We start from the raw sequence: 13069 nt of genomic DNA, 5'->3' as shown, positions 1-13069 counted from the left end.
CTCTGATCTCCCACACTTTGTTGCATGAGAAGCCCACACACTTACACACACAAAATAAGTAATATTTTAACTGTGTGTGGGGGTACCCACACAAAACCAGTAGAAAATACCCTAACTTCACATTTCTAGTTTTTCTACGCCATCCAATGAACATCCATAGATTTACTACCATTTCAAGTAAAAGCTAAATATATTTTCTTTAATATGTAGTATCTATCTACTTCTACCCAAATTCTTACTTGTCCAAAATTTGATAATTTTTAGTTATAAAAAATTGCATACACAGAAAAAGAGTACATGCAGTAGCTTTGACTGCTTACATTCTCACAAAAAAAAAAATATCACAATTTTGTAAAGTCTGTAGTCTGAACGGAGACATCCCCAAAGCCCTTTAATGCTCAACTCTGATCTACAGATGTGCAAGGTCAGTGTTAACACGTCACGGCTTTTCATCTGTGAGTCGGTTTGCATGCATACATAATAAGATGGCGGCGGTAACTGAGCAAAGCCAGCACAATAGTTTTGTCGTGCCTATCACACCTCACATATGCAAAATAAATACAAAAGTCAGTAAACAGATTAATATGTACCCAGTATTTTATATGAGTATCATGGCTTTGATGAAGCAGAGAACGATAATTTGGTCTCAAACATAGTTCCAAGAATTCAAAACGCTGGCTAAATTAAATTCAACTCCCTTAAGCCCAAATTCTAGCAATGAGATTAAGTTAAAAAAAATTACAAGAATAAGAGAATTTTATTCACCACTTAAGTGTTCTTCCTACATTCAAGTATGTAATCCAGTCCTTAAGAGAAATTATATCCCAGGCCTGGTGGCGGTCTAAGCAGACTTAATCTTTTTAATACTAACCTACTAACCACACCTACTTTTTCCACAGCTGGCATAATAGACTACGGCTCTTTTACTAAAGAGTGAGGCCCATGTAAAAATAAATGGTAAATGATATACCATGTACAAAAAAGCTGCCTAAGACTATGCATGGGTAAAATATCTAAGCCTCCCCCCCCCCCCCATCACTCTCTGGTTGTTCACATACAAACTACAAAATAAAGGTCTCATGATACAGCTTTGTGGTTTCCTTATCTACAAAACTAAGTGGTTAGAATATGTAAATGGCAAGACTCCTCGGGCAGTGGTAGCACATGCAGAGAGAAACCTTGTCTTGAAAAACCAAAAACTTCTTATCTGCGAGTATTACATAAAATTCTTTTGCAAAAGCATTTACCTTTGCATGTATGAGTATTTTGCCTGTATTTTTGTCTGTGCACCATGTGTGGCCCTGGTACCCATGGAGGGCAGAGAGGATGTCAGATCCCTGCAACTGGAGTCACATGGGTGAACTGCCGTGTGAGTACTGGGAATCAAACCGAAGTCCAATGGAAGAAAAGTCAGTTCTCAAACTGCTGAGTCATCTCGCTGGTCCCCTAAAGTTTTAATTTATTAGTTGTTTCATCACTCCTTTAAGAAAAGGAAAAGGGGAATCCTAAATCCCCAATTTAAAAAAAAAGGTAGTAAACTGTTAAAGCTCTGTCATTTTATACAAAAGTTGTTCAGTGCCACTGCGGTCCAGTGAGAAAACCACTGTTTTTGCTCTCTAGGAATTTACAGAAAAAAAGAGCTCACTTATAATCATAATAGAAGATACAAATCACTATCAAAGATAAGTTTAAAGAGCTGAAATCTCATGTCCATGTGGGAAGAATGGGTCTAAATACTGCACAGTCAAAATAAAAACTGGAAGACAAAGTCTACGAGCGCAGTGACAAACACAACAGAGGCCCTCTGGGGACAAGGCCTTGGGTGGCTGCTGTGGGCACCCATGGACTAACATGGCAGTTAGTCCACAACAGTCAGTACTCGTTAACTTGAGAAGAGTAGAAAACCCTTTCAGTGGCACTGTTCTTCCAGAAGATTCATTTTAATTCAGCCATCATACAGAACTTAGACGACCAGTTAGCAGTCCTAGCAATACTCAGGTGGGTAAATAAGAGAAGGAAGAGAATAAATTTCCACCACTGGTCCCAGTATATATCCCTTAAAGATTCTATTTTCTATTTTTCTATAACCACTGAAAACATGTATATTTACTTTTATAAAAATGCAAACCTATAAATTCTGTTAATTTATTTAAAACTGACAAAATACTGTGGTTAAAACCATCAGAAATGCATATACTACATGGCTTCAAGACTCACTGCTCAAAGCAATAATTCATACAATCTTTCTGAAACAAAATGATGCAAACATGCATCTACAGTACAAATACCCATAACTTAGTAACCATGAATAAGAACAGAATTTAATTCACTGATCAACTTAGCGTTGCTTATAGTTACAAACAAGGAAAGGCTTATTTAGCCAGCAGCATAGTAAAGTGACTAGCTATTTTAAAGGAGGCCATACCAACTGAACTGCTCAAGACTATTAACACAGTACGTACAATGTAACCTCTATACTACATTGCTAAACCCAAAGCCATGCTCTAAACTGTCTACAACATACAGTCCTGCTACTAAACCACCACCACAAAACTCTAGAAGAAAAAGTTGAGACCTAAATTTTACTGGGTTTCAGCTAAGTTTAGAATTAAAACCAGGTACCTCCCTAATATCAGTAGGTCTTAAAATTGTTTAATTACGAGCTCCTTTCTCAGCCTGTCTCTTGCCCATGCTCAGGGGACAGGCCAGCACTTCAAGCACCAGCAGGTCCTCTCTCCTCCCCTGGCCACAAGTACACCTACCTATCCATCCTCACCACTTAAGCTTTCACAGACACTGGAAATGACAAGCAAGACTAGGAAGCTCCACAGAGTCCACAAGAGACGGTGTTCCAAAGCCATCTGTCTTCAAGTATAACCAAACTGAATTTTCATACAACTGAAACCACTCACAAAGGTCATCTACAGCAGTTAAATTTCACAATCCACAAACACAAGTAAGAATGAGCGAGGTTTCGCCTTCTCCTAAAAACCGGACAGGGCTGTCTATCATGTCTATCTTCATCCTTAACGGTTTCCCTCCAGCCCTTGCATGCTGGCGAAGCACACTGCCCTACTCCGGCTGCTGCTGTGAGAGCTGAAGCTAACGTTCTCAGACGCACCACAGCTCCATAATGGAGGTGCTATCTGACAGTCCTGCCCTAGCTTCAGGTTTCAAAAACATGTCTGTCCTCACTTTGTATTTGTTTCTCGTTCTTTATCATTTCCATCACTTCAAATTCAAAGTGTCTGAAATTCAATTTGGCATTTAAAAAAATAAGAAGAATAAAACTTGTATCCATCTGCCTTGCATAGTCGTTTCATTCATTCTGACTGCAATCAATAGTCTTGCAATCTATGGCAAATGCCAAGAATTTCTTCAGTAAGTCTCCTCAAATCTGTTACTTCCCTTCACCTCTATTTCAGAGGAGGTTCAGATAATCTCTTATCTGGGCACTGCTACAGTCATCCCAAACAGGCTTTTAGGTTCTTCTCCAGCTTATACAACACCACAAACTAACCTTCTGAACTTGCTATCACTTATTACTCCTACTTTAAAACATCAAAAAGTTCATTATTTCCTTACAAACCAAGTTATCTTCTAGGACATCTTGTCATAAAACCAAAGACCTTCAAAACTGGAACCATAAAATTATACAATAGAATAAACTAAAATCTTAGAGGAAATGTCTTAGCTGACCCAAAGCAAAATATACTAGAACTGAGCCTTGAAATCCTAGATTGCTGCTTTTCCAAATCTTCCCACTATAAAATGAACTACAGCGGCTTGCCAGGCCCTGTAGACTTGCTTTGATAGGTTACAAAACAGCCATTTTTTTAATGAACCACAGAAGTCAGAGAAAACCTGACCCAGATCTTCTAACTTTCTATCACCTTTGATCGCACCAATCTACCATTTAGCTACTGTCCTATACAGTCCAGAAAATTCTAAATTCTAGTCACTGTCTCGATTATATCTTTTTAGTGATTATGAAGCAATGTGGTTGGAAGACAGGAAAAAATATGGGAGAGGGAAGGGAAAGGAGCCTCTCCAGCTTTACCAACTAAGAATCAAGAATTCCAATACATTTAACATTTGCAGTTTTCTAGGAATCTCATCAGAAGTCACATTTCCAAAAAAACGGGGGGGGGGGAGACATGTCCTAACTCCCTTGTGCAGCCCTAATGGCTTCTGATTCTATCTTATCAGATTTTGCTCACACCCAAGGAACTATCAGTCATTTGATTGTCTCATTTGTAAGAAGTTTCTTAGCGATCCTTTGAGATGCACCTTGAGCACCACCAAAATGCATATGCCTACTGCTAATTCCAATTCTTTGGGAAGCCCACACTTGTAGTGATGGTAATGTATTTTCTTCTAGGGCACCTCTTTCTCTTAATCTTTGTGCTTATATAAAAATTTCTTTTAATGAAGCACCAACTCTTCTTCCCACTTCTGATCCAAAAACTCTTTCCTGTGTCTGGCAGGGATCAAGTTTAACCTGAAAGAGAACTCCCAGGTTTCTGTGAGCTACAGTCTCTGCTGCCGACAGTTACATCATCCTTGCATCCCACTGACAAGACTCTCAAGCCTTCCTTTATCTTACTCTTAAGTTTTCCATATAACCTCAATAATCAAATACTACGAACATTTATCAAAACATTCTGCCAATGAACAGGAAAATAAGACTATAACAATACCAATTATAATGCTGGTCTTACCCTAAAAGATTAAATATCTAATATAAAAAAACAAAATCACCCAAACAGCAAACACATTTAAAATTTCATCAAAAAAAAATAAAAAACAAACAAACAAACGAAAGAACATCAGGCAAGATGGCACACACCTTTAATCCCAGCACTTGGGAGAGAGAGGGCAGGCAGATTTCTGTGAGTTCCAGCCCAGCCTTGTCTACAGAGTAAGTTCCAGGACAGCCAAAGATACAGAGAAATCCTGTCTCAAAACCCCACCCCATCCCCCAAAAAGACACCCTGCAATCAGAGCATGTGTTGCTGCTGTCAGATTTGGGAGTCTGGGAGTGCAAGAGTGCAGACATGAAGAATATGTATTCAAGTTTACCTAGACGTCCTCAGACTAGTTCCTCCTAAATACTCATTTGCTTTTTGCATCTCAGTGATTTCCAATTTAAATCTTACTCTATAATCTGTAACATGAGCAGCTAGTGGAAAAAAAAACACTAAAATATTAATTAAGAACCTCAGGATAAGAAAAAAAAACATAGTTAAGTGTTCTGACTGACTCAAACAAGCACTAAAAAAAGCACTAAAAAAGTCACCAGGTTTCCATCTAAACAAGACAAGGTTCTGCAGAGGAACTCTAGAGTGAAGCTGAGTTCACGTCTAAAGGCCTTTCAACAATTAAATCTCCGATAAAAGATGGCTTCTACTGCCTCTTCAGTTCTTGACTTTATATTCCTACATTACTACCTTAACCTTAACAAGTAAAAGCTTAACATTTTGAGTCTACAATTTAAATCATTCATACAGAGGCTGGAAAGTTGCAAAACAGGCCCTGCTGTGGCTTTTGACCTACTGTAGTATCACTGGTATCATTTTCACTCATCAAAACTAGCATATTGGTTCAGTTTTCACTTTCCATACTTATGGCTAAGATGAAGAAATATCCTTCAAGTTCATATGTGACATGTTCACAGCTGTTTTCCCCCTTTGTGTTGAATAAAAGACCTTTAACAAAGTCTCGTGTGAATTCTACGTTAAACTCACCTTTCCCCCACATTTTTTACTGAGCAGTTTTTGTTTTTTGTTTGTTTTTTTTTTTAAAGCTGGTCGTTGTAGTTACTCAGCTACAGAAATGCTTTTAACACATTCCTATCTTAATAATTTGTTCTAGAAGTAGCATTTTAAAAGAATTATAAAACTTGAAAGTAGCCAGGAACACAGAACAAAAAACCATCCTTGATGGAAATGTTTATTTTAAGCACTTAAAAACAGTTCTAATAATTAAGACAACTTATTCTAAGTGTTCAGAAACACAGGCTTCTCTCTCTCTCTCAAACAGCAACTGACAAGCTACATAATAAAATGCTGTTAAAATATTCAGTAGTCAACACTTTAATACTCTGCAGACTTAAATTCTTACACAGTGATCCACTGAGATTTGAAAGGATCTGAGCTTTCAAGGGGGACCAAGATCACTGATTGGTTATCACAAGGACAAAGGTTAGCATAAATTTAAATTTAGATATGCATGTAAAACTATGTACACATCTGAATAATTTCAAGACATATAAAAACTAAAAAGTATTCAAGAAGCCTCAAGGGTTCACATTCCATTTCAAAGAAAAGCCTCTTGCGATGAAATTCTGCTGTGTACAAACCCACGGCTGGATTTCAGGCACACCGCCCGGCATCCAGTTATACATCATCCACACCAAAGGAACAACAAATGAGATGTTAATCTCATACCAATGTCAACAGGCAAGATTAGAAAAGAAACCCGACAAACAGGACTGCAAAGACTAACCGAGTACCACTAAACAGAAGGACACCTTTCCTATCCACGATCAACCGTGAACACGGAAGGCAGCTGTTTGTTTAATCTTCAGCATTACACGCTCACAGCCTTCACTCTCGATCGGCAGGACATCTAAACTGCAAAGCCGACCCACGGAGATCTTCCTGGTTACATAAAAACGAATGAATGATGAAAACACATACCCTTGTCCTTCCAGTGCTTCTTCTGACCGTCCATTTCTTGTCACGATCTGCCCTCCAGCAGCAGTTACAAATTATGCATACCAACAGAAAAACTGTGCGCGGCGAAATTCTCCCCGAGACATGGAATCCTCGTTTCCTCAACCTAAGTCTGCAGGCTCCCCTGCTGCACAGCTGCAGCAGGACTGGAGTCACCTGACTTCTTCGGGGTGTGGAGCAGGCTGACGCAGTACAATCTGTAACTAGGCTACTAATGCTCAGACGTTAATGCTTCCCTTCTATGTGTTTAGTGTCCGAGCCATTTGCTGCTCCTACCAAACGGAGCTGCCTTTTCCAGGGGAAGGGGCAGCAGCCAAAAGAAGGCGAAAGACTCTTCCAAAAGAGCCAGACACTAAACACACCTAACGGATACAGAACCGCGATTGCACCCACACAGACTTCTCTTTTGGGGGGTCAATTCAAGTGTGCTGCCTTTTTTTTTTTTTTTTTCAGTTTCACTTGTAACTCTAAACTCAGCAGTTAACCCATGAGATAAGAAATGGACTGACCCAAGTGGGTCAGTAACTTCAATGTCAATGTTGGGAATCTTGCTTCCGGGCTTACTGAGGCTTAAAGCACTCATTCTGGAAGCTATGATCAGAAAAATCAATTTAGTTATGTTTATAAATTACTTCAGTGGACAAATTCTCGATTTCAGTGATCTTAGCTATTTTGTTTACATTTCTAGAAATCTACTCTTCCCGATATATTTAATAATCCCCTGCTTCAATTCAGTCTTTTAATAAATACTAACTTCCTACCATTGCAGACACTATTAATAGATCCTTGGCTGGGGGAGAAATAGTCACCCTATGAAAACAGCATAATTTAATAAACATAAAAACAGCTGTAGCACAACGCCTGCACCACAGGACGGTTTGCGAGTCGGGCAAGGGGCTGGAGATTACAAAACACACACACACACACACACACACACACACACACACACACACACACACACACACACACGACAGAGAATCTTAAATAGGGCTCTCCTTGACTAATGACCACGCCCTAGCTCTCGGGACTTTTCAGCTGCGAGCCCACCAGAAACCACTCCCCTGCCATCAGGAACTCATGAGGGTCTCGTGCCCAGAGCAGCTGCAAGCACAGGAAAGCAAGTTGTTTGCTCCAGCAGGCAAAGGGTCACAGAAAATTCAGGTGTGAGGGTCTGCAGCACCCAATAAACAGCTACAGTAATTCTAATTTTTTTCAAATTTTATTAACCTTGCATTCACATTCCAGTGTAGAATGTCTTTCTGATGTCCCACAACTGGCTTAGAGTAGCAATTCAATCAGCTAAAATATTTTTAAGTACGTATGACATGCCAAAATATAATGTATATAATTTATACAGAGAGGTCCTGTCTCTCAAGGCTACACTGAAACGGAGGCATTGTTCTGAAACTTGCTCTGAGTGTGTGAACTGCAAAATCCTTAAGTGGACAGAATGCCAACGGTTCATTTGTTCATGATCTGTCTCTTGCTCAATTAGAAATAAAAGAAAGCAATTTTAAAAGAATTTTTAAAGTATTTTCAGTTCAAGAACTAGTATTTCACATTACTTGCTAAGCCCTTCCTTACATAATGCGATTATTTGAGAACGCTGTCACCAGAACACATCAAGGATGGAAATGTGTGACCTCTTCACATGAGTCAAGCATCCAAAACAATTCAACAAATACAAAATACTCCCAGGATGGCATTTTTAAACGAGCTCTTTAAAACTCAGAAGGATGGTTTGCCTCACCAGGTGATGGTGTCTTACCTTTAATCCCAACACTCAGAAGGCAGAGAACAATCAAGGCTGTTACAACACAGAGAAAGCCTGTCTCTAAAACCCAAACAAACCTGACAGACAAGGACAGGGAATGTAGCTAACTGGTAAGTGTGTGCACATCAGGCTCACAGTTTGGGGCTCTAAGCCAGCTGCAACACAACAAAAAATGAACATCAGAAGACACTACCTTCGAGTTAGGTAGTTCCTGGGCAAAGTAGCTGGCGTTTATAAAGCTCACACATCTACAGGACTAATTCTTAAAGTGCTGAGAACATGTGCAATAATACGTTCACACATTAAATGTACTTTTAGTACTGTAGAATTATATTTAAGAAAGCAAATTGGAAGCCTTTAAGTTCAGTAAGCATTCAACCTTGCAGAATGAGACTCAATTCCTTAATTTCAGTTATTACAATTTATGCTTAGTACAGCTGGCTCATAGGTACCAACTGACATGTTTGCCCACTTCTTTCTCCGGGTTTTAAAACTGAAGTTGTTTAAGTTAGCTAAGCAAAATACTTTAATCTGGAAAGCCAATAAGGCAAATTTATGAATACAAAATTTATGGGGCATATTTTCATATCAAGCCTCAACTTTAGTGGGTTTACATAACAACCCTTCCCCCGCCCAAATGAACCACAACCCAAAATGAGGTAGTACTGTCTTCTCTGAGAAGTGCAGAATACCAAAGAAGTCACAGCCCAAGCTTTTCTGTGTAATGCTGAATAATAAAAACAAAGACCCACAAGGAACCCACACTCATTTCTGAAGAGTACTTCCTCTAAAATTACCTATTTTCAATGTCTCTCTTCCCAATCAAAACACTAAGTTTGTTACTATACATTTAACTAAGAAAAATAGTTCCTAATTTTAAAAAATTCTGAAAGTGTCCATAAAAAAATAAGCAAAGCAGTTAGCATGTGCAAGCCTCCCCAGCCCGACTTAAGCCTGTACCTACTGGGAAGATTTCAAGCTGAAGAGAACACGTGAAAGCCCAGCACAGCACAGGCCTGTAATCCATCATGGGGGGTGGGGGGCGCAGGTGGCTCTCTGAGTTCAAGGCCAGCCAACACTCCACAGCCAGGAGAAACAAAACAAGAGAGCACTGGGACCACACTGCTGCCCGCCTCGCCCACCTCACCCAGTTCTCTCAGGCTCTACTCTTCCCACTCCTTCTTCTACTTTTAAAGTCAGCACAACTTTTGGCTTGTTTGTTTTCTTTACTATGTTTAGAGGCACAAGGAAATTAAGAAAAAAAAAACAACATCCATTTGCTTGAAAATGTGGTTAAGACACTGCTTGTATACTGTTTGGAAAAGCTATAATTCCTTTATTAACTGTGGAAACTCAGAATCTTTTCCTAGTATGAAATTAATTTCAGGATTCTGAGCAACACAAAGGCAGGAAACTAGATGGCCTACCCTACCTACCACACCCTGTCATCTAGCGCCCTCTATGGACTAAAAGTCAGCACTTCAACACAGAAATGGAGACAGGCTTGTGAGCCTTGTAACGAATGGCAACATTTAAAACATAAAAAAAGAGCATTTTCAAAGTCTATTAACAACTTTACATAGTAATTTCAATAAGTGAATATTAAAATCCAGAGAAATTGAAAATGATGTTGTTCAATGAGAAAACACACACGTTACTTATAAAGGCCCAAAGTATTTCTAAATTTACAATTTTAAAAGTTAAGTCATTAACATTAACCCTTTTACTGTAATGAAAACACGTTAAGGAAATACGTTTGAGGACTCCTCAAGGTCATTTCAAAATGCTTATAATAGCATGACTCGAACATTTAACTCTGCAAAAATGTCAAAAATTGTCTATAAACTTATTTTTAAATCATTAACAAGTGTGTGAAACAGATTATCTACGGCTCACTAAGACTTTGTGTACCCATCCACATTTAGTCAGTATCGATATTTAGTTAGCGAATATTCCACAGGACTGGTTTTCCATTACCAACACTAGGTGGCACCAACATCACAGTGTGCATCGGATTGCCTAACTGACCACCAGCACTAGCAAGAGCTCCTCTTAATCTTCCAGCACTTCACTAGGACGGCTGCCTGGCACCAGGAAGCTAAATCAGAATGTGATGAAAAAGATAACTGCTAGAATTCAGACAATTATAAACAAAAGTAAAAATGAGACAGGTAATAAAAAGAAACAAGCCGACCCCTGAAATGTGGGGCAGCATAAAAACCTCCAGAAAATGGAGTCAGCGTTGTAACAGGACCATGCAGCCTGCACATAGGGGACATAAGATCATAAACAGAACGCGCAAACTTTACGATAAGCAAAGGCTGGACAAACAAATCAAAAACAGTAAAGCACAAATGGCCAATAAATGAAATCCTAGTTTGGGCATAAAATACAAGAAGTTAATAAAAGAAATACAAATAAGAAAGGAGGAAGTTAAAAAAATCCTATTTTCAGATGTTACGATTCTATACATCAGAGACCCTCATGACTGGACAAGAAGGCTCAGAATCTGATAAATGCTCTCTACAAAAAGGTTAGGATTCAAAGTTAACATTAAGAAAGACACCAGCAGACTGTCTATATTAACAAAGTGCATACTGAACACAGCAGAGCAGCAACCCTCTTCATAGCTGCCTCAAAATATAAATAAAGAAACAACGTGGAGTGGGAGAGGCGGAGGCCATTTCATCACAGCACTCGGGAGGCAGAGGCCGAGCTGAAATAAGATCAAGGCCAGCCTGGTCTACACAGGCAGCTTCAGGTTCTAAGCCAGCCAAGGCTGCACAGAGAAGAAACCTATTTCAAATGTAAAAGGCCTTGGAATAAACCTAGCAACAGAAGTTAAAGACCTCTACCATGAAAACCGTTAAGACACTAAAGAATTAAATTGAAGATGTAGCTGAAATGGCTCACTGGTTAACACTTGTTAGACCACGGTGACGTTCCTAGAATGAACATGGAAGCTCACAACCATCTTTAACTCCAGTTCCAAGAAATTCAAAACCCTCTTCTGACCTCCCTAGGCACCAGGCATTCATGCAGTACAGGTGCACACATGCAGAGAAAACACTCATACTCAAAAAATAAATCTGAAAAAAATTAAAAAAGAAAAGATATTCCACGATCATGACTAGGCAGAATATAAAAATGACTATACTATCAAAAGCCATCTATAGATTTAATGTAATCTCCACTAAAATACTAATGACATTCTTCACAGCAGTAGAAAAATACAATCTTAACTTTCAAAAGGAAACCCAAAAGACCTCAGATAGCCAAAGCAATCCTGAGCAAAAAGAAATAATGCTGGAGAGATTGCTGTTTCAGATTAAGTCACACTACAGAGCAAGAACTAAGTAACGTGGCCATGGCACAAAAGCAAGCGCACTCCCGAGAAGACCAGACAAAAACCTATACAACTACAGCCACTTGATTAATCACTGGGGAAAGGCGGCCTCTTCAACAACGGGGCTAAGAAAACTGGATATCCACATAGAAAAGTATGAAACTGGACTATCCCTCAACCTACACCAAAATCAACTACAGATGGAGCACAGATCTTAAGATAATATCCCAAACACTCAAACTCTTGGAGAGAAAACACTTTAAAACAGGCATAGGCAAGAACTTTCTGAACAAAATTTCAACTGCTCAAGAAATAAAGCCAACAAAAGATAAACAAGACCTCAAGAAATTAAAAGGTTTGGTATAGTTAAGTAGACAGCCTATAGAATGGGAGAATAAAAATCTGTATCTGACAAGATTAATATCTAACAAAGAACTCAAAAATGGACTAATGGAAGCTCTCAAGAGATGAGATATGATACCCAATAAAAACACAAAAAAACGTTCAAACTTACTAGCCGGCAGAGAAATGCAAATTAGAAGGGAGACCCCACCTCACGCGGGTCACAACAACAGTTATTAAACACAGCAGGATAGTGAGCTGGCTCGGCCACCAGCAAAGGCACGAGTCTCCAGGTCCAACACGGCGGAAAGAGAGAACCGATTCCTCACAGCTGTCTTGTGACCGGCACACAGAAGCCACAGCAGGCACCAGAAAGTAACAGACACATGTAACAAAGTATTTTTCAGTCATTACCAACAAATGCTAGTAAGGTTTTAGACTTAATACATTGCCAGTCATGATGGAATTCAGTAGACAGTTCCTCAAAAAAAGCTAAAAATGAAATGGGCCAGAGATGGGGTTCTGTGTTTAAAAGCACTTGTTCTTGTAGAAGACCCAGGTTCAGTTCCCAGCACCCACATGACTTACGATCATCTGAATCTCCATGTCGAGGGGATCTGGCACCCTCTTTTGGCCTCCAAAAGCATCAGACATGCATACAGTGCACATATCTAAATGGAGGTATACTCATATAAATATGATAAAAGTAAACAAATCTTAAAAACAAACCTAAAAGTAACAGTAAGCACATGAACCAGATGTAGCACTCTTGGGTATCCATTTACCCAGAGAACTCCGAGTCAGCAGACTGCAGAGACCTGGACGTCAGTGTGTAAGGCAACACCATTCACTAGCTACCATGGAACCCAC

The 13069-nt window shown here is 39.3% G+C and overlaps 1 protein-coding gene across 3 annotated transcripts in view; it reads right to left on the bottom strand.

The window, feature by feature from the left end:
• The window catches only part of Rtn4 (reticulon 4), a 59212-nt gene that overhangs the window by 20422 nt on the left and 25721 nt on the right, over positions 1 to 13069 (bottom strand). The window contains exon 1 of one of the 3 annotated variants that reach the window (XM_005359169.2): positions 6702 to 6923. The exons of the other annotated variants lie outside the window; for them this stretch is intronic. Coding sequence (XP_005359226.1) covers positions 6702 to 6735 — 34 coding nt within the window. The 5' untranslated portion in view covers positions 6736 to 6923. Of the gene's footprint in view, positions 1 to 6701; positions 6924 to 13069 lie in introns of those variants that run through there. 3 annotated transcript variants of the gene reach the window in all.

Source organism: Microtus ochrogaster, linkage group LG1 (assembly GCF_000317375.1).
Source record: "Microtus ochrogaster isolate Prairie Vole_2 linkage group LG1, MicOch1.0, whole genome shotgun sequence".
NCBI lineage: Eukaryota > Metazoa > Chordata > Mammalia > Rodentia > Cricetidae > Microtus > Microtus ochrogaster.
This window is presented reverse-complemented; position numbering and strand designations above follow the sequence as displayed.